General features: G+C 56.7%; 1 protein-coding gene across 2 annotated transcripts; it reads right to left on the bottom strand.

The window, feature by feature from the left end:
- Nucleotides 1-61: 61 nt before the first annotated feature.
- On the bottom strand, nt 62-19,482 carry ZFYVE21 (zinc finger FYVE-type containing 21). 2 transcript variants are annotated; one of them, XM_030929866.1, is made up of 8 exons: nt 19,233-19,482; nt 6,828-6,878; nt 5,777-5,945; nt 4,732-4,807; nt 4,533-4,624; nt 3,871-3,924; nt 962-1,104; nt 62-742 (listed from the first exon to the last, which is right to left on the bottom strand). In XM_030929866.1, the coding sequence occupies exons 1-8, from the start codon at nt 19,368-19,370 to the stop codon at nt 707-709; spliced, it is 759 nt and encodes a 252-aa protein (XP_030785726.1). In that variant the 5' UTR covers nt 19,371-19,482; the 3' UTR covers nt 62-706. The 2 variants fall into 2 exon arrangements, with proteins under 2 accessions (XP_030785726.1, XP_030785727.1); XM_030929867.1 differs by lacking the exon at nt 3,871-3,924.
- Between the last annotated feature and the right edge of the window lie 73 nt (nt 19,483-19,555).

Genomic DNA, 19,555 nt, shown 5'->3' with positions numbered 1-19,555 from the left:
AGCCAGACTGTGCTGCGGCACGAGGGTTCAGGTGATCTGGACACAGGAAGGCGAGGCCTTGTCCATATGTTCAAAATAGGTTTTAATCATAAGCTTTATATACAAATTGCTGTACAGTCATCTTAATAAAGTGAAATCGTGAGTGAAAAGTACAAAACACAAAGGCCCCACGTTCCCCTTAGTGAAGTATCAAAGGATCGCTCACAGCCCAAAAGCCCAGAATTAGTGATAAGGTAAGTGGACAGTCTGTGAAACAGGCTAAGGCAAGTGCTGTAAACTGGCTATTAGAGGCGAGCAGGCTCTACTGCAGATCAGAAGCCTGAGTTCCTCCTACCCAAACTGGTTCTGTGGAAGAGTTACATGAAATGAGTATCGATGGGCCAGAACCTTCTAGTAAACCTGGGAACTCATAAAAACAGTATATATTATACTAAAAATAGTTCAGCAGTAGTGTAGCTCAGTCTCTCCCATCCCCAATTAAGTATTGACAATACACAAATTCTAAAACATGAAGCTGTTTAAAGCATTAATAAACTGTGAACATATTGCACTAGATAAGTGAACACTTCTGTTTCTCCAAATACATGAGTTGCATTTCCCAGCACAAGCAGGATTAATCCCTGTGGCGTGCAAGGAGCAGGCTCTGCTGTTCCAAGCGACTCAGTCCTGGTGACCACATGTACTCCAAGCTCAGACCCACGCAGAGTTACTGGTCCCGAGATTCGTAGAGGAGCTTTGCAGCCTGCAGATCAGACAAGATCAACACAGTGAGACCTGCTTGGTCCTGTGCCTGGTGGAGCCAAGCCTGTGTGCATTTGAGGGGAGATGGCGTGGGCACCCCAGCCGAGGGGGAACAGATTGTGGGGATGGGGGTCAAATGGCAGGACACAGCTTCCTCTGGGAGAGGCAAGCTTTTGCTCTAAGCCAAAGGGCCCAGCCTCCCTGGCCTGGGCTCAGGTACCTTGTGCATGGCCACTAGCCACGCCACCGCCTGCCTCCTGCCCACATTCGCGTCCTCCACCGCTGTCAGCTTCAGCTGGGTCACACCCTCCGTCTCCGGCACTGTATACTGCAGGAACATGCCTGTGGCCCGTGCGTTGCCTCCTGGAGGAGGAAGACGAGGTAAGACGGCCCAAAGGAGACCCTGAGTGCCCAGGTGGCCACCAGCCCCAAGGTGGTGGTGGCCAGGACACCTTCCTAACCTTGTGCTGCTCCCAAGAGTAGCCTGGCGGTGAGGAGTGGTGCTCAGGAGCACCCAGGGAACACCATCTCAGGCCTCTGAAGGGAGACCCCCAAGCTCACAGGGTAGGTGGGAGAGGGTCGAAGACACTCAGCCGGGTGCCCCAGGGCTGGGGACAAACCACCAGAGCCGCATCACCACGAGAGGCCTCCTTCTCCGCTAATTGAGGTGCTGCTGTGCCCTGGCCTGTGGGGGTTCCTGCCTTCAGAGAACCCCCAGACAAGACTGGCTCCTGCAGAGGTGCCCACCTGCACCCAGGGCTGGGGGAAAAGTGGGGGCCACCTCGAGAGTGCCCTGGCCACCAACAGGCCAAGCAGATGGTCAGGGTCACAGCTGGCCTCACACCCAGGAGTCGGAGGCCTCAGCCTCTGAGAAGCAGGGCCAGCACAGAGGGGAGTGTCAGTACAAAGGCCCAGTGCCAGGGAAATGCCACCCCAGCCTGGTCACGGGCCATCTCCCCAGACCTAGCACCCATGTTGGGGACTGGTCTCTGGGACCCAGGCTCCCCGTCTTTGGGCAGTGACCAGCTGATCCAGTGACAATGACTCAATTCCAGCACTTGCTCCAACAATGAACCGCTCGCTCAAGAGAGCGACTCTTCAGGCAGGGCTGGTGTTGAAAGAGACCCATGGGATGCAGCCTCCCGTGAGCTTAATGACTTGGGAGGGAAGCCCCATCGTGAGCAATCGCTGACCGTCTCGGGAGACCCCTCCATCAGACACACATCCCCCTATCATCAGCACCCAGGGCCGGCTCTTCTGCTGGTTGGTGGAGTGGGCGTCAAGGCTGCAGCTGGAGGCGCCGGAGGCCCCAGAACCACACTTTTCCTTTCTCCCCTCCCCCGCCCCCGCGACACAGTTTTTGTTCTTGTTGCCCCCAGGCTGGAGTGCAGTGGCAGGATCTTGGCTCACTGCACCCTCCGCCTCCCGGCTTCAAGCAATTCTCCTGCCTCAGCCTCCTGAGTAGCTGGGACTACAGGCGTGTGCCACCACGCCCAGCTTTTTTTTTTATTTTTTATTTTTTGTAGTTTTAGGAGAGAGAGGGTTTCTCCGTGTTGGTCAGGCTGGTCTTGAACTCCCGATCTCAGGTGCCCAGCTCGGCCTCCCAAAGTGCTAGGATTATAGGCGTGCACCACCGTGCCTGGCTTTTTATCTTTTTTTTTTTTTTTTTGGAGTCTCTGTCACCCAGGCTGGAGTGCAGTGGTGGGATCTTGGCTCACTGCAATCTCTGCCTCCTGGGTTCAAGCGATTCTCCTGCCTCAGCCTCCCAAGTAGCTAAGACTACAGGCGCCTGCCACCATGCCTGGCTAATTTTTATGTTTTTAGTAGAGAGAGGGTTTCACCATGTTGGCCAGGATGGTCTCGAACTCCTGACCTCAGGTGATCCGCCCGCCTCAGCCTCCCAAAGTGCTGGGGTTACAGGCCCCCACCATGCCGGGCCTCTGGAACCACATTTTCATAAGCCTGGTTCTATGGTTAGGGCACACCCACCCAGCCCCAACACTGGGGAACCTTGCCTATTATCAGTGTAACGTCCTGCCTGGGCTCTAGAGCAGGGTGATCATGGCTCTGTCCACCGCCTGCGTTTGCTTGATAAAGCACCACTGGACCATAGCCATGGCCATCTGTCACCCTGTCTTCTGCAGCTGCCTCCACCTTACCATAGCACATGTGGCTGGCAAAGGTTTACTATCTGGCCGTGAAAGAATGAGTGTGTGGCCTGCCCTACAGGGCCCAGGCTGGCAGGCGGCCCCTTGGCTGCCTTCAGGTCAGGAGACTGTTACTACTGTCCCCGCCCCCACTGGAAGACGGTGCTGGGGTCTGAAGGGCTCTACTGAGACTGCACAGAGTAGGGCTCACTGCACCCCCACAAGCCACCACAAAGGGGACACAGTGCTAGAAGCCCTGGGGAGGGTCTGCCCAGGAGAGCAGTCCTGGAGGCTCTATTCCCCCAGCCTCAGGAGTACTGGATGCCCCTAAGCACTGGCCTTCATCTGAGCCTCAGGCTCCCCAGGAGGAGGCAGGCAGAGAGGGGTGCTTGGGGTGACCCCCGCTTCTCCAGACCCTACCCTTTGCACCTGGGCGTCTATACCGTGCAGTCTGCTCAAGGCAACCAGCTTGACACCATCCCGGCTCCAAACACGTCCCTGAGCTCACGACAGAGGTGGCAAAACACTGGCCTGGGCATCTCACCTCATCATTCAGGAGGCTGACAGAAGTGCCAGGAGAGTTAGGGGTCCCAGGAGGCCACATTGAGCTGGGGAGCGCCAGGCCTCAGTGGGAAGGGCAAAGTTGGGAGAGGCTCCCGAGGGCAGGTGAGCCCCCGTGAGCACCCATGTCCCCTGGCCTCAGCCAGTTCAGGGCTGGCAGGTACTGACAGAGAGCTGTCAACTGCTGGGTAACCCTCCCCGCCAGACAGAACTGAGAAAGTACATCTGCTGCGGTATCTTCACTTATGCTTTATAAACCCACGTACCAGACCCAACATCTCTCTTAAGTCAACCAAAAGAAGTGAATTCAGGTTTCACAAAGAACCTTGGCACAGACCACCCCGTGGACAGAAGCCAGGTGGCGAGGGGAGGAACGGGCCCGCTGCATGCAGGGAGCCCCGGCGAGGAGGAAGAGGCTGACCTTCAGAGGCAGGCTGGCTCCCCAGGAGGCTGGTGTAAGCGTGAATGTCTTTTTCTATGGCAAGAAGGTGGGCAGGCAGTGGCGAGAAGGAGCACCCAAGAGCCGGTGAGAGAACGGAAGGAAAGCGACATGGGTTACGGCACGCGCATCTGTCAGCACAGTTTGCAGATAACAGGATGCGAGCTCCCCGTCAGCGGAGTTTAGTGGAGAGGCCCAGGCTGGGCCGAAGCTCACCAGGAAACGCACCAGGCGTTTGGTCTGCACAGACGCCTGCAGGAGGAGGGCTGAAGTGCTGGCTCCCGATGAGCCACCACTCAGACCTTTCTGGGGATCTCAGTTATCGCATTTGGGGCTTTAGCCTTGGTTTGAGTCCAACAATAAACGGAATGATACATTACAGCACTTAGAGCAGAGGAAATCATTACAACATGCTGAGGCGAATTTCCCTTTGTTGTCTTACGGTTTAAGTCTCCACTCACCTGGCGAGTTCTAAAGCCACTGAGTAAATACACGCCCCCAAAGAGGAAAGGCAGGCTATCCTGGAGACCCAGCAGACCCCGTTCCTCAGGGTGGCTGCCCGATCCCAAAAGTGGACGCTCCTCTTGTCACCCATGCATGGCACCAAACCCTCCTGGCTTAGGAAAGGACGTGCTGGCATTTACCTCCAGGAGGGAAGCCTTCTGTGAGGAGCTGCACGGTGGAAATGTGCACAATTTCGATTTCATAGTGGCTGTCTCCATCCAGAAACAAGTATCTACATCAAATAAAAGTGTCCAAATCGGGTCACTCTCAGGCTCAGTGCCACCGAGGCTCCCAGTCTGTGACAATGCTACCCCGTGCCAAGCAGGATCTGGCTCTTACCTCTGGTTATTGGAAAGACGACAAATCATAGTTTCGGGTTTCTCTGAGTTTCCAAATGTGACGAGGAAGGTGGCTCCTTGGGAACACAAAAGCAAACGTGAGAACAGGGCCTGCTTCTTTTCCACCTAACCCTTCCCACGAGTACCAGTAGGAGACGCATGCACAGAGGACAGGTGAAAATGTCAAGAAACAAACCACAGCTTTGTTCTAAGGAGCCTTCAGCTGAGCAAAAAGGCAGTCATGGATCAAGGGTTTAAGAGGTAAACGAAAAGGTGCTGCTCTAAACAGGTTCTGCTTGCTTACAAAGCTCCTAGAAATTTTTTTACATCCTTCAAAGGATGCAGGGAATCCATCACCACGATCCAGATCAAAGAACAATAAACCCCTCTGCTCGCGGGTCCTAAGAGCTGGCAGGACCAAGACAGCAGAAAGGAAGCACAACAAAGCCCACTGTCCAGCCAGAGACCATGCCCGTTTCACACAGAACGGAGCTGTGGGCAGGAAGGCAGGTGGTCCCAGACCCCATGGCGGGCAAGCTGGGGACAGGAGGCTGGGACGGCAGTGGCCAGAGGTGGGCGGGCAGTGGGGAGAAGGCGCTGCTCAGAAATTCCAGGAAGGCACAACACAAGCCCCCGGAGAACGCCCTTCTCCCACACCAGGTCCCCAGAGATGGCTCAAAACCGAGTCTGCAGGTGCTACCGGGCAAAGGTCTATGGACCCTCATCGAGGAGCCACGGTGGTCGCCAAGGCCCGAGCGCCGGCGCCCGGTTCCACCTGGGGGAAGGTGCTGCCTGGGCCCAGGGCCTCCCCTCCCACCTGATGGACGTGCCCAGCGGAGTCAGCACCAACATTTTAGGTGACATTCCGTCTCTGAAGAGAAGGGAAGGCTCTGTAACTGCTTCTAAACGAATTCAGAAGAAAACAGGGAAGGGAGGGAAGGCGAGAGAACGTCCAAGAGAAGCAGAGCGCCCTGTGCACAGCCCACAGCATCGCCAGACACGAGGAGCCGGCTGGCGGCGCGCACGACTGCAGGACCCGTCCTTACCGCTCAGCAGCACTTTGAGCTGCTTGTCGTAGAACTCCGCCTCCTTGAGGGACACCAGGGCGCACTCCGCGCACTGCCGCACCGGGTCCACAAAGCACATGCGCCGCAGCGGCACCTTCTGGCTGCAGCACCTGTCGCAGAAGCACTTCCCGCAGCGGCGACAGTGGTGCTGGGCAGATGCGGGAGGATTGGCAGTGAGGAGGGGCAGGGGACAAGCGGCCTCGGGTGCGGACCCTGCTGGCCTGGCACTGCCCGGGCCGCGCCTAAATGCGAGGCCCCCGTGCTGGCCGCTGCACACGCGCACCTCCTGACGCCAGCCCCTGGGCTCCCCACCACACAGCAGGGCTTCGCCTCACCTGGGAAATGAGGCCCTTTTTTCAAAATCGTGGATCAAAATGGCTGTTTTTCAGCTCTTTCTTTCAACTATGCAAGTCCCACTGCTTAGGACGCCCTCGGGCCTCGGGGCATGAGCTGGGCACACATTAGGGGCAAGACACTTCGCGAGGGCAAAGCAGGACAGGGCAGGGTAAGAGGTAGGTGCACAGGCCTGGCAAGCTGCATCCCCACCCCATGGCATCCAGCAGAATCAGCCCAGTCACTTTCCACGGAAACAGGGCATGGCTGACACTCAAAACGAGCCATAATGGCTGTGTGCGGTGGCTCACACCTGTAATCCCAGCACTTTGGGAGGCTGAGGTGGGAGGATCATCTGAGGTCAGGAGTTCTAGACCAGCCTGGCCAACATGGTGAAACCCCATCTCTACTAAAAATACAAAATTTAGCCCGGCGTGGTGGTGGGTGCCTGTAATCCCAACTACTCAGGAGGCTGAGGCAGGAGAATCCCTTGAACCCAAGAGGCAGAGGTTGCAGTGAGCCAAGATGGAGCCACTCACTGCACTCCAGCCTGGGCGACAAGAGCAAAACTCCGCCTCAGAAAACAAACAAACAGAAAACGAGCCACAAGATGACATCCGTCCCCGCCAGAAGGGGCAGCTGTCCTGTTGGGGCCCCCCCCTCTTCCCATCACCCGCACTCAGCAGCCTCAGCTCACCTTTCTGGTGAGGAAGTCAAACTTGGCGTCACACTGCATACATCTCCGACACTAGGAAAGAGACGACAAAGCGTTAAAACCCAGCTTGGTCACTCACCACATCGCTGGGGCAGGACCCCGGGCTGCTGAGAAAGCTGGGCCCTGCTACCTCCCCCCGCACCCAAGTGGCCTGAGGCAGGCAGGCTTGTGACGCAGGACGGTGGACTGGTCGCCTGTGCCCAGGCTCCAGAGCCGATGCAGTGGGGTGCAGGTTGCTCCGAGGCCTACAGGAGATGCACCCAGCGTACCCATGGGGTCTGGGCCTGAGGTGGGCTTGGGGTTTGACTGTCTCGCAGCAGAGTGTGCATCCCGGCATTTCAGGTCCCTCCATACTGGACCCAACAGCAGTTCACCTTAGCAACACCTTTTTGGCCCTGGTCCTGTTACTGGAACCGAAGAGCAACGCCATGAAGAGACGAGGAAATCCACAGCAGGAGCCAACCTAAACCCCTAAACTAGGGAAGGCTGTGCTAGCACCCACTTCACAAATGAGGCGGGCATGGGGACCTGCTGATTCCGGGGCTGCGCGCCGAGCCGGCAAAAGTCCAGTATCTGAGACATAAAGCTTATTATTCTGGTTCTTTACTTGGAGTCCTGGCGTGCGTGCCCTGACCCCCGCCTGTGAAGGAACCCCTGGAAGCAGCTGAAGCACACACAGGCTGGTGTGTGTCCCAGGGACGCACGTCAGACCTGGGGACGCCCTGAAGATGCTTCCTCAACTGGAGGATCCAGGCGCAGAGAAGTCCGAGACGCACAAGCCAGGGCTCACGAGGCTGGACTTTCTTGGCAAAGACAGTTCTATGCACACAGAATGTACAAACGCAGACAGAAACAGGAAGGTGACTGGGCTCAGGGCCCACCAGGAATTCTGACCACACGAGACCTGGGAACTGGGCAGGTGGCCATGGGGCTCACTTTCCCCAAGGGGTCACAGCAGGCCTGAAGCCCCATGGCAAGGTGGTGCTGTCCTGGCACTGGGGATGCCCTCTGGGAAGACGTCCTCCTCTGCCTCACCACAGCAGCCAGAAGGTAACCATCCTGAGGGCGGGGCTGTTTCTGCTGAGTTGGAATCACCTCTGAAGTTTCTTCAGCTGCCTCACTAGAGCCTCAGAATTACCCTTGAAATTATCTAACGGGCTTGGCGCAGTGGCTCATGTCTAATCCCAGCACCTTCAGAGGATGAGGTGGGCGGATCACCTGAGCCCAGGTGACCAGCCTGGGCAACATGGTGAGACCCCATCACTACCAAAAGAAAAAAACAAAATTAGCTGGTGTGGTGGTGCACACCTGCAGTCCCAGCCACTTGGGAGGCTGAGGTGGGAGGATCACTTGAGCCCAGGAGGCAGAGGTTGCAGTGAGCTGTAATCACGCCACTGAACTCCAGCCTGGGTTACAGAATGAGAGCCTGTTCCAGGAAAAAAAAAAATTGTCTAAGGGCTGTTCAGGGGGCCTCATTTCATGTTTAACACCCAGAGTCCCAGAGTGATGGCCGGGTGCCACTGAAATCCAGGGGACCGCAGACCCTGTGGCCATCTGCTGGGCATTGTTAGGTCACTGTGGCCACAAGAAAATAAAGAAGTATATTCTCTTCACGAAGCTGTGGCAATCACACCAAGAGCGGCTGTGCCCAGGAGGGAGAGAGAGGAGGCGCGGCGGCCCGGCCCAGCTGTGAGTATGGTGCCTGGTGCACACCGGCAGGGCGTGGCCAAGGCTAGTGGAGAAGACGCCTTCTTTATGAATTGTTTCAAACAAACGCGCACCGCCTGGGCCTATGGAGCATATAACCCCTGTTGGGGCAGAAGGGACTTGGGGCCCAGCTCCAGCCTGGCAGGGAAGCCTATGGGCCGTGGGGTGGCCAGAGCCTTTCATATGTGGGGAACAGGTTAAGTTTGACGCCTCAACACAGGAGAGCATCTGGAAGATGCCAGATGGCAAAGAAGCCCACTCTGCAGCCTGCGCACCTCAGATGCTTGGTTGGTCTAAGGGTGAAGGTGGAATTGAAATCAATCACTTAGAAATAAAACAGATTTAAGATGCTCCTTGAATTTCCACTGCTTCACTTGACTAGACAAAAAAATTGTCACCAAAGCGCAGGGTACGTTTACCAAGCACCCAGAGACACACATGTGGTGGTCTATGCTGAAGCCCCCAACTGACGCTGCGCTCTGAGCCCCTGCCAGGAGGCCCTCACTGAAGAGGCCACAGGCCCGAGGCCACGCCCCACTGTGGGCAGCCATGGCCACCCGGCCAACTCCTTAGAAGAACCAGCCAGGCCTCCAAGCTTCCATGAGGGCTGCAGAGACCTCAGGACTGGTCACAGCCCAGCTTCTTGCAGCAGCCCCAGATGGAGCGCGGCCCAGTGAGGTGCCTGCTCGTGCACGACCACCACAGAGCCTGCTTCTGAGGGGCCCAGGTCCCAGCTGTGCCTGCCGCCTCCACTTAGAACAGCAAGCCAGATGCATTTACCACTTGCAGGGAGTTCCTAGCTCGAACCTCCTCATGACCACGGGACGACGTCACCGTGAACACGCTCACCCTCAGCACCAAAGGTACGGAACTCCCAAACCTCAGCTGGGAAGGCTCCGTCCTGGCCTGGCTGCCTGCTGCTCACTCCAGATGGCAGGGGGGCCCTGACACAGCGTGAGGATGCCGCCATCACCGCCGGCTCCCCCGCTCTAACAGCAAGGACTCCAATCCAAGGGGAAGACATTCCAGACCTGGCTCTGAAGGAAATCTGTGCCACCGTGCATTCTTTTAACAGAGTAAAGGACACTTTTGCCATGAAAATGGTGGTCCGCGGATTTAGTGAGCCGGTACAGCCTTTTTCAAAGCTGGGCCTCGGTGCTGCCCACCCACTCCCCAACAGGCACTTCAGCAGCACATGGGGGCTGCGGGACCCAGGACGCCTCACCTCCCTCAGCTTCATGAGAACAAGACCCTCATGCTCTGGGGCCCTTGGTGAGGATGAAACAAGAAGGTCCCAGCGAGGCCGCCGCCTTGTGTGACAGGCGCACCCCACTCCGGTCCTCGCCGTCAGGCCGCCCAGTGTGACAGGCGCACCCCACTCCGGTCCTCGCCGTCAGGCCGCCCGGTGTGACAGGCGCACCCCACTCCGGTCCTCGCCGTCAGGCCGCCCGGTGTGACAGGCGCACCCCACTCCGGTCCTCGCCGTCAGGCCGCCCGGTGTGACAGGCGCACCCCACTTCGGTCCTCGCTGTCAGAGGCCTAGGTGGCGGGTGGTGAACCAGAAACAGGTGCGGGTTAAATGAAGCAGCGACCGAATGGTGTGACTCAAAGGGGTCCTCTTGGGAGAGATGGAGGGTCTTTTTGCTTCTGATGATTAAGGACTCGGATGAATACTGACCAAGACTCATCCACGTTCAAAGCACAATAATATGCCGGGCGCGGTGGCTCAAGCCTGTAATCCCAGCACTTTGGGAGGCCGAGACGGGCGGATCACGAGGTCAGGAGATCGAGACCATCCTGGCTAACACGGTGAAACCCCGTCTCTACTAAAAAATACAAAAAACTAGGCTGGGCGCGGTGGCTCAAGCCTGTAATCCCAGCACTTTGGGAGGCCGAGACGGGCGGATCACGAGGTCAGGAGATCGAGACCATCCTGGCTAACACGGTGAAACCCCGTCTCTACTAAAAATACAAAAAAAACTAGCCGGGCGTGGTGGCGGGCGCCTGTAGTCCCAGCTACTCGGGAGGCTGAGGCAGGAGAATGGCGGGAACCCGGGAGATGGAGCTTGCAGTGAGCCGAGATTGCGCCACTGCACTCCAGCCTGGGCAACAGAGCCAGACTCCGTCTCAAAAAAAAAAAAAAAAAAAAATACAAAAAACTAGCCGGGCGAGGTGGCGGCGCCTGTAGTCCCAGCTACTCCGGAGGCTGAGGCAGGAGAATGGCGTGAACCCGGGAGGCGGAGCTTGCAGTGAGCCGAGATTGCGCCACCGCACTCCAGCCTCGGGGACAGAGCGAGACTCCGCCTCAAAAAAAAAAAAAAAAAGCACAATAATACTCAAAAGAGATGTAAGAGAAGACCTTCGCTCCATGAAAAGTCCCCTTTTCCCTTCCGGGGGAAGGAGGGAGCCCCCAAACGAGACCAGGAATTACCTGGCGAGCATAAACTGAGGGCCTGAAGTCTCAAAAAGCAGGCAGGCTGGAGGCGGCCGCAGCACTACCAAGCCACACACGAGTTCAAACGTCTGATCTGACGTGAGAGCCGCCTCAGAGCTCCACCAAGGACAGACGGGCTGTGCTGGCACCGACAAGCAGCTGACAGGGCTCGGCCCCTCGGTAGGAAAGCTGTTGCCACACGCATGGCACTGTTCCAGCCCCAACTCCAGGCCAGCAAACACTGCTGCGGCCGATTCCACAACAAGGCAGGCAAGGCCTGTGGGGTCACCAGGGCCGAGCACCTTCTGAAACACAGGCCCCTGGGTCTGAGCCGCGGTGGGGACCTGGTGGCCGCCCAATCCTCCAGCACCTCTGACATGGCTGCACAGCCTCCTTGGGGTCTGGGGGCCCAGCCATGGATCCTCCACCACCCTGCCCTGATTCTCTCCCTCACAGGCATGGGGACTCTCCCCTGCCCCGCACCCCTCCTCTGGGAAGTCCAGCCCCTTCTCTGAGCCCCAAAAGATGTTGGTGCGGAGGAGTTGCTCCGATGTGGTGCCGTCACAGCCGCCACCCTCACCGTGTCCCCGCCACCCTGCGCTCTGCAAAGGCAGGGCCTCCCTCCAGCCTGCGGGACCCACACACGCAGCAGCAGAAGCCTGCAGCCCCTCCACAGGGGCTCAGAGACAGTCCACATCGGGTGCCAAGTGCCCACTGTGCTTAGTTGGCCAAACAGAGTCTGGTGGTCCTGGGACTCTGCAGATGCTTCTGGAAGGAGTCCTCTGGGGTCCACAGCCACATGTGTGGGAGCCTCACTGGGGGAGGACAGAGGTCCTGGTTGTGGCGCACATCAAGGGTCCTTCAGACGCCATTCTGCAGCAAGGACTGGCCCCTCGTGACCCACACGAGGGCCTCATCCCTGCCGAGTTCCATGTCGCCACCGCCCCAACTCAGGCAGGTCCTGAGCTTTAGGAGATTCCACGACCAGCCTTTTTCTGTTTCCCTTTGCTTTTAAGCTGCTTCCTGGACTTAGAAACCAGGTCTGGCCCGCCCCAGCCTTCTGGAAGCATCTACAAAGTCCAGCTTGCAGCTCTGCCAGGGGCTCCCTGCCCACAGGCTGTGGGCATAGTCTGACTGTTCCCCGCCTTGACTGCGCTGCAGCCCAGCCCTGCCATTGCCCTGGAATGGGCCTGTTGGTTTCAGAACGCTCTGCCCGCTGTGCAGTGGCACAGTCCCTGCCTCTGTGTGGTGGTCCCTTCCCTGACCCCAGACATCCACTAGCCACAGAATCCACTAGAATCTGCTAGAGAAAGCTTCACGGGGGTTTTAACTCTGAGCTTAAGCAAACACAAAGCCACGTTATCACCAGGTTCCAGTGAGAATAACTGTTGATGGTCTCTCCGTGGTGACCCTGGCTCACAGTGCCCAACAGGAGGGGGTGTCCTCTCAATATTCTCAGCAGAGGGTGCTGACAGAGGACTGCTTTTCACATTTACTGTGTCGTCTGTGTTTGGGCAAGTTCAAAGGCCAATTTCTAAATATAAGACCACACTGCTGGAGCAGTGGCTCACGCCTGTAATCCCAGCACTTTGGGAGTCTGAGGCAGGAGGATCGCTTGAGCCCAGGAGTTTAAGACTAGCCTGGGCAACACAGCAAGACCCTGTCTCTAGGAACTTTTTTTTTTTTTAAATGAGCCAGGCGTGGTGGTGCACACCTGTAGTCCCAGCTACTTGGGAGGCAGAGCTGGGAGGATGGTTTGAGCCCAGGAGGTCGAGGCTGCAGTGAGCCATGTTCATATCACTGCACTCCAGCCTGGGAAGCAGAGTGAGACTCTGTCTCAAAAAAAAAAAAAAAAAAGAGACAGACCACACCTAGGATGTGCTCCCTTAAAAATATAAGTGATCCAGAAGTTTATTACTCTAAATAACCAATGAGCTTAGATGTATAGATTTTTAAATAAGGTAATTTCCTACTGATTATATTAGTGAAAGAAATTTTAAAAATTATCACTAGAGCAATTGAATATGAAATAGAGCAATGGATGAAGACATAAGGTAAAACTACTGCCAAATGCCCACCCCGTCACAAGCACGCTCCGCAAAGGAAGCCCAGGCACAGCAAGCCGGGCACCAGACCAGGCTGCCAGCAGCGCCTCCTTTAATTGGACCCAGCAGCTCTGATGTTCAGTGAAACAGCTATTTTAGGAGCTAGGGAGAATACACCAAAGCCCAGAAACCAAGTGTGATTCATCCGTTTCCACCGTAGGTGGCCGGCGGTGTCTGGAATGCCAGCCTCTCAGTCTGTGTCACATCCCAGGTACACATGTGTCACCACCAGGGTGGGCTGGGGCAGACTTTCAAACCAGCACATTCGCTGGGGAAACCAAAACCTCCAAGAACAACCCAATAAAGCAGGCCTCAAGATGTTTAGTGAGGAAAATGAATAAATAAATAATAAAGGTGTTTAGTGAGGGCCACGAGGCCAGAGGTGCAGGCTGTGACAAACACACAGAGACGAAGAGGGAGAGTGAGGCAGGGTCAGCTCGGGCAGTGACCCTAAAAACACCCATCTGCTGCCCGACCCTCTTGCCCAAGCCAACCAGATAAGCCCGCTAAGGACAGACACTGCCCCTCGGGATGGACGGCGGGGCCCAAGTGCTCTCCAGGAGCCCTCTGTGCCCTGTGCAGTGGCATCACAGAGGCAGCCTCCGCCCAGGGCTCTCTGGGGCGGGCACTCACTTCCAAAGGAGGCCTCCACGGCCACCTTGCAGGGCCCAGCACAGGCTGGGTGGGTAGCTGAATGGACACAGCAGGAGCTGTCTCAAGGGAAGTGGGGCTAAGAGGGAGTGAGGACCAGAGCAGGTGCATGTAGACGGCTCCCAGTGAAATTTCGGAACACACTTCCCCTGGCTACCTACAGGAGTCAGAGCCCTCGGCGCTCGTCCACTCCTTGCTAGTCCAGTAAACCAACAACTGACTCACACCCACCCTGCCACATGACATGCTCGGAGGTGGTCAAGGCAGATACCATAAACTAAGCTTCCCAGTGGGTAAGCAAGATGGCCGCAAGCAACGAAAGAAGAAACCAGGCCGGGCGTGGTGGCCACACCTGTAATCTCAGCACTTCGGGAGGCCGAGGTGGGAGGACTGCTTGAGCTCAGGAGTTTCAGACCAGCCTGAGCAACATAGCACGACCCCGTCTCTACAAAATAAAACCTAAAACTTAGCTGGGCGTGGTGGCGGGTGCCTATGGTCCCAGCTACTCGGTAGGCTGAGGCAGGAGAATCGCTTGAATCCGGGAGGCGATGGTTGAAGTGAGCCGAGATCGCACCATTGCACTCCAGCCTGGGCGACAGTGAGACTCTGTCTCAAACAAAACAAAAAAGAAAAATCATGAAACCCATCGTTCCTCCGCGGTGGGAGCAGACACCAGCACAGAGCTCCTTAGAGAGCTGCAGCTCGAGACCTGCTCTCCCACTCTAATGCAACAGCAACAGTCCCTCGAAGGTCACAGGGCAGCTCCTCAGAACCGGCACCCGGCCCACCTGCAAAGAGTGGGGTTTGACAGCACACAAGAAACCAAACGCGCCTCCACCCTCAATGTCAGTATCATCTGTAAGTATAGTTTAGGGAGTTTAAATGGATGTTCAAAAAAAGTTACCATAAAAAGAACCAAATTTCAGGACATATGCCTGCCCTCCCTTTGAGGCTGGGGTGACAAAGGACAGTCAGGCCCCACCACGCACTGAGCTCCCACACTACAGTGAGAAGTGTCACCCACTGGCTGGTGGGGCTCCCACAGTCAAATAATTCTCAGCCCCCCAAGAACTCATCAATCAAAAAACAATTTAAATACATGTATCAATGCACCTTTAGTGAAAGACAATCATGTTTAAATGGTAGAGCATAACTCCTACAAACAGAAAAGGAACCCATGTCAAAGATTTAACTCATTAGTTAATGAGAGAACCAATAAGATAAAAAACCCAGTTCCAAGGAGGATCCAAAGAGCAGACATGGATACAGGCCATGAGGAAGGAAGACAGGAGTTGTAAACTGGCTCCTCTCACAGGGACCCTGCGGTGGGGGGAGACAGGATGTCCACTTCACCTCTGAGGGACAGAATCTACTTGCATCTCAGGGACTAGAAACATGTGCATTACTATCAGTTTTCTACAATTTTAAGCTGTCAGATAGTTTGAAGATGGTGACAGGTGCAGACACGGTGATGGCATCCTGGGAGGGCTACGCTAAAGGCGGCCTGGCCTCCCACAGGATGCCCGGGAATCCTTTTTCATGGCTTCGAAGTCTCAGTTTTACCTAACATCAGTAAAAGCTCTCCAGCCTGGGTAACACAGCAACACCCTGTCTCAAACAAGAAAAAGATCTTAGCCAGCCACAGGGACCCTTGAGAAGCTCGCCGGTGTCCCTGGCAGTATCTCACGAGGCTGCTGGTTCCCAAACACCTGAGGAGGCTCTGGCAGCCCCTGGCACCTCACAAGGGTGAGCCTTACCCAAGCGCTGAGATCCTGGAAAACAACTGTGAAACCCCCCACCCTGCAGTGTGCTGGGAAAGCCTTCCGCCGAGAAGCACCCTCCCCATACGAGCCAGAGGAGATCACAGATGTCCCCATGTCCCCTTGTTTACCTACAACAAGGTCCTCCAAATTCCCTTTCTCTGCCCCAGAAAACACTAGCCAGAAATTCCCCTCATGATCAACTGGAACACAATTCCCTTATCTGGACTTTTTTTTTTTTTTTTGAGACAGAGTCTTGCTCTGTCGCCCAGGCTGAAGTGCAGTGGCACTATCTTGGCTCACTGCAACCGCCTCTTCCCGGTTCAAGTGATTCTCCTGCCTCAGTCTCCCGAGTAGCTGAGATACAGGCACACACCACCACACCAGACTACTTTTTGTATTTTTATTTTTATTTATTTATTTTTTTTGAGACAGAGTCTCGCTTGGTCACCCAGGCTGGAGTGCAGTGGCACGATCTCAGCTTACTGCAACCTCTGCTTCCTGGGTTCAAGTGATTCTCCTGCTTCAGCTTCCCACGTAGCTGGAATTATAGGCACACACCATCACGCCCACCTCATTTTTATATTCCGGCCTCAGCTCTCTGACCTGCTGGAGGCCCGGAGCCTCCACTGGCCCATCCCACCTCCCCAGCTTGATTCTTTCTAGCCTTGACTACTCCTTCCTGCAAAAGAAAAGCCCTGTCCGGCCTGGCCTGTGAGACCCTCACAGAACTCAGGGTCCCCTGTTCTCCCTGCTGCACAGTCCCAGATGCCTCTAGCAACAGTCCTCACTTCAGATCTCTCCTCATCCGAGTCCAGGCTCGTGATCAGACACGCACGTGCTCTCTCCTCCCTGGTTCTGAATCTAGAGTATCCATCAAGGTGTCAACCCGCCAGCATGGAGCTGCGGGCCTTGCTTTTGCCAGCGCCACGGATGGGAGGTGGGAGGAGTGCACAGCGGCCACGATTTTAAGGATAAAACTCAGGATCTTAGCTGCTTATGACAAGCCCAGATGGCTGCACGCCCAGACCACCCACCCCCAAGCCCACTGCCTTGCGTCAGTGTCGGATATTTGATGGCAGAGTCAGACAAGCCCCAGAGATCATCTGAGGCTTCCTTCACACCCCCAAAGCACCTCTATCCAAACTGGTGTCGCACGAAGCTTTACACACCGCCTCTGCCTCCCCTGCCCCACAGGTTCTTGAGGAGGCACAGACTGGAGAATCGATTCTCAACTGGTTCTGCATCAGAGTTCCTTGAGAATCTGAGAGCTGCAGGCCACCTCTCTGAGAAAGACACACATTCCCCAGGGGGTTTGCAGCATTTTAAAGGGATAACCCTCATGGGCCCAAACTGATAAACCGGCCCAGGTCAGGCACCTGGTATTCCGGAGCTGTGCAATGGGCTGGACTCAGACTCCCCTGGCTAAGGACAGAGCCAGAATGAAAACAGATCAACGCGTTTACAGATATGACGATGATGCCAATCGGCACACGGCCACCAAGCCAAAGACAATGGGACCCACCTGCCAAGTTCTACCAAATTCTCCTCTCCCCATGATGAACCACCACAAGTAAACCTATTTCCCACAACGGGTTATCTGCACATTTGAGTCACCTCCCGACAATCAACCTCAGCAGCCCCAAGCACGCAGCCAGCACAGCGTGGCTCAGTGTCCCCTTCAGCACCACCACATACCTGCCAGGTGACTGTTACAGTACGTGTCCCCTCGAGCTATTGCAACTAAAGCTGGACTTCATTCCAAATCTTCCAGCCCTCACTGCCCCGTTCTAAGTTCCTCCAGAACACTGTCTTCGGTCACTTCTGGCCTGTAAGACCACGCTCCAATAGAATTCACAACACAAAACTCAAAGACAAAGTCCATCTTCACTAGAATGGTTTCTCTGTCCCCCAAGCCCGCCCAATGCTAGGACCTTCTTCAGCTGCTCAGATCCCAATTCATCATCCAAACATGGCGGGGGGCTCTGGAGAGGCATCCTGCCACCACGTCAACGTGGGAAGGAATCTTCTCTTCCACGAGGGGTACCACCTTGACTCAAGTGTTTCAACTCCACTCGGTGGGAAGTCACCGCGGGACTTCCACAGTGTCTCAGCAGAGGTCACAAAGAAAGGTAGGGGAAAATGCTAAACCAAAATGCTGATACCAAAAGGGCTCTGGAAGAGAGAATGAAGGAGGGGAACACAGTGGTTAACTAAAAAACAGAACTGTAAGATCAGTGCATGTGTACAGTAGGGAGAAAGAAATTGTGCTTTGCTGGAAACTTCTGCCTCGTCTCGGCCACACTTTCTCACGTGCTCCATATGGTTCAGACAGATGTGGAGTATTTCTGTGCTATTAAGAGTTCATTACGCCATAAATACATACAATTTTCACTTGTCAATTTAAAAGTAAAATTCAAAAAAGATGTCATAGGCAGATGATTAGGGGGAAAGTGTCTAAAAAGACTCCTTAGGGTGGCGATACTGGGGAGAGGTGAGCAGCACTGGTCTCAACTCTCCAGGACACGCTCGCATACACTGTAGATGCTGAGACACTTCCCGAGTCACTCGAATTCCGTCCTGTCCCCGAGGCTCTGTGGCCGCCCACCGCCCCCACCAGGCCTCCGACCAAGCTTCAATGAACGCAATTAGTGCTACTTTGACTTCTTGAACCTAGTTCCAACGTCTGCTTAGTTCTCTCACTGAGGGAATTAAACGAATCTGTAACAGGTGTTAAGCATGAAAGTCATATTACAAAAATTATCTTTCTCCCCCAATTTTTTTTTATCGTGGTAAAATCCACAGAACAGAAACTGGACACACCTGTTAACGCACAGCTAGTGGGATTAAATGCACTCAGGGCCTTCCTAGCTGGCCAACGGTCCGGTGTGAGGCAAAGACACCTCCGATCAGCTCACAGGGAACCCCGCGGGAGGCCCAGGGCACGGCCTGGCTCAGGAACCCCACCCCCCGCCCCAATTGCTGCAGGAGTGGCCTGGGCAACTCCCGCCGTGTCTGGGCCTAAGGGAAACGGGTGCAGATCTGCAGTCTCCTTCAAACTGTCCAGTGGGCGACTGCGATCTCGCTTCCGAGGTGGAGGGTGGTGTAGACGAAGGGGAAGTGGGGGCAGCCTGGCCAGCAGAGTGGGTCCTGGCCCTCCTCCCGGCCCGGCTTCTGAGCAGGAGATGGCTTCGGAACCCGCCACCCGCCCAAGGCACCGACGCCTCCCCCGATTCCCGGGCGGGACCCCTGCGGGGCCGCCGGCTCCAGCGCTTCGGCGGACAGCACGCCCCCTCCCCGCCGAGCCTGCGAGGAACACGCGCCGCCTTCCACTTTCTCGGGAGCGAGCCCCGGCTCTCCGGACGCCGTCCACACGAGCCAGCCCAGCACGAACCGGCCTCGGGCAGGGCCGCACCCACCCCCGGAGCCAGCCCGCGCCCCGCGCCCCGCACCCCGCCTCCCGGCGCCCGCCCTGGGCAGGTGCAGGGCCTCCTGCCCTCCCGGGACCCCCGCACCTGGACCCCGCGCGCCTCCCGCCCTCCCCGCGGGCGCAGGAGCCTGAGGCGGCGGCCCGGGGACGCGGCCAACCTGGGGGAGAGTGGGGCGGGGGCCGGCTGGGGAAGGGGTCGCCCGGAGGCGGAGGGGGCGCCGCAGGAGCCCAGAAGCCCGCGAGGCCGGGCCGGGGCGGCGGGGCGGGTCGGAGGCGCGGGCCAGGGCGACGGCCACCCACCTCCTTGTCCGGGACCCACTGCGGCTCCTCCAGGCCGAACGGGCTTCCGAAGGCGCGGTGCTCGGGCACCATGCGCAGGCCGCTAGGGGAGCGCACCAGCTTCTTGGCGTCGCGGCGCGCGGACACCTCGGAGGACATGACGCCGCCTCAGTCTCTCGGCCCGCGGCCCCGCACCCAGCCCCTAGCCCAGCCCAGGGCACCGCCCGCCCCGCCCCGGTCCACGCGCGGCTGACAGCACCGGCGTCCAATCGCCAAGCCCGCCACGGAACGCGGACTAATCGGAGCTCGAACTCCGCCCCATCGCTGCCCTCTCCAATCCGCGT

Source organism: Rhinopithecus roxellana, chromosome 5 (genome assembly GCF_007565055.1).
Source record: "Rhinopithecus roxellana isolate Shanxi Qingling chromosome 5, ASM756505v1, whole genome shotgun sequence".
NCBI lineage: Eukaryota > Metazoa > Chordata > Mammalia > Primates > Cercopithecidae > Rhinopithecus > Rhinopithecus roxellana.
The sequence above is the reverse complement of the archived record's forward strand: the minus strand, read 5'-3'. Positions and strand labels throughout refer to the sequence as shown.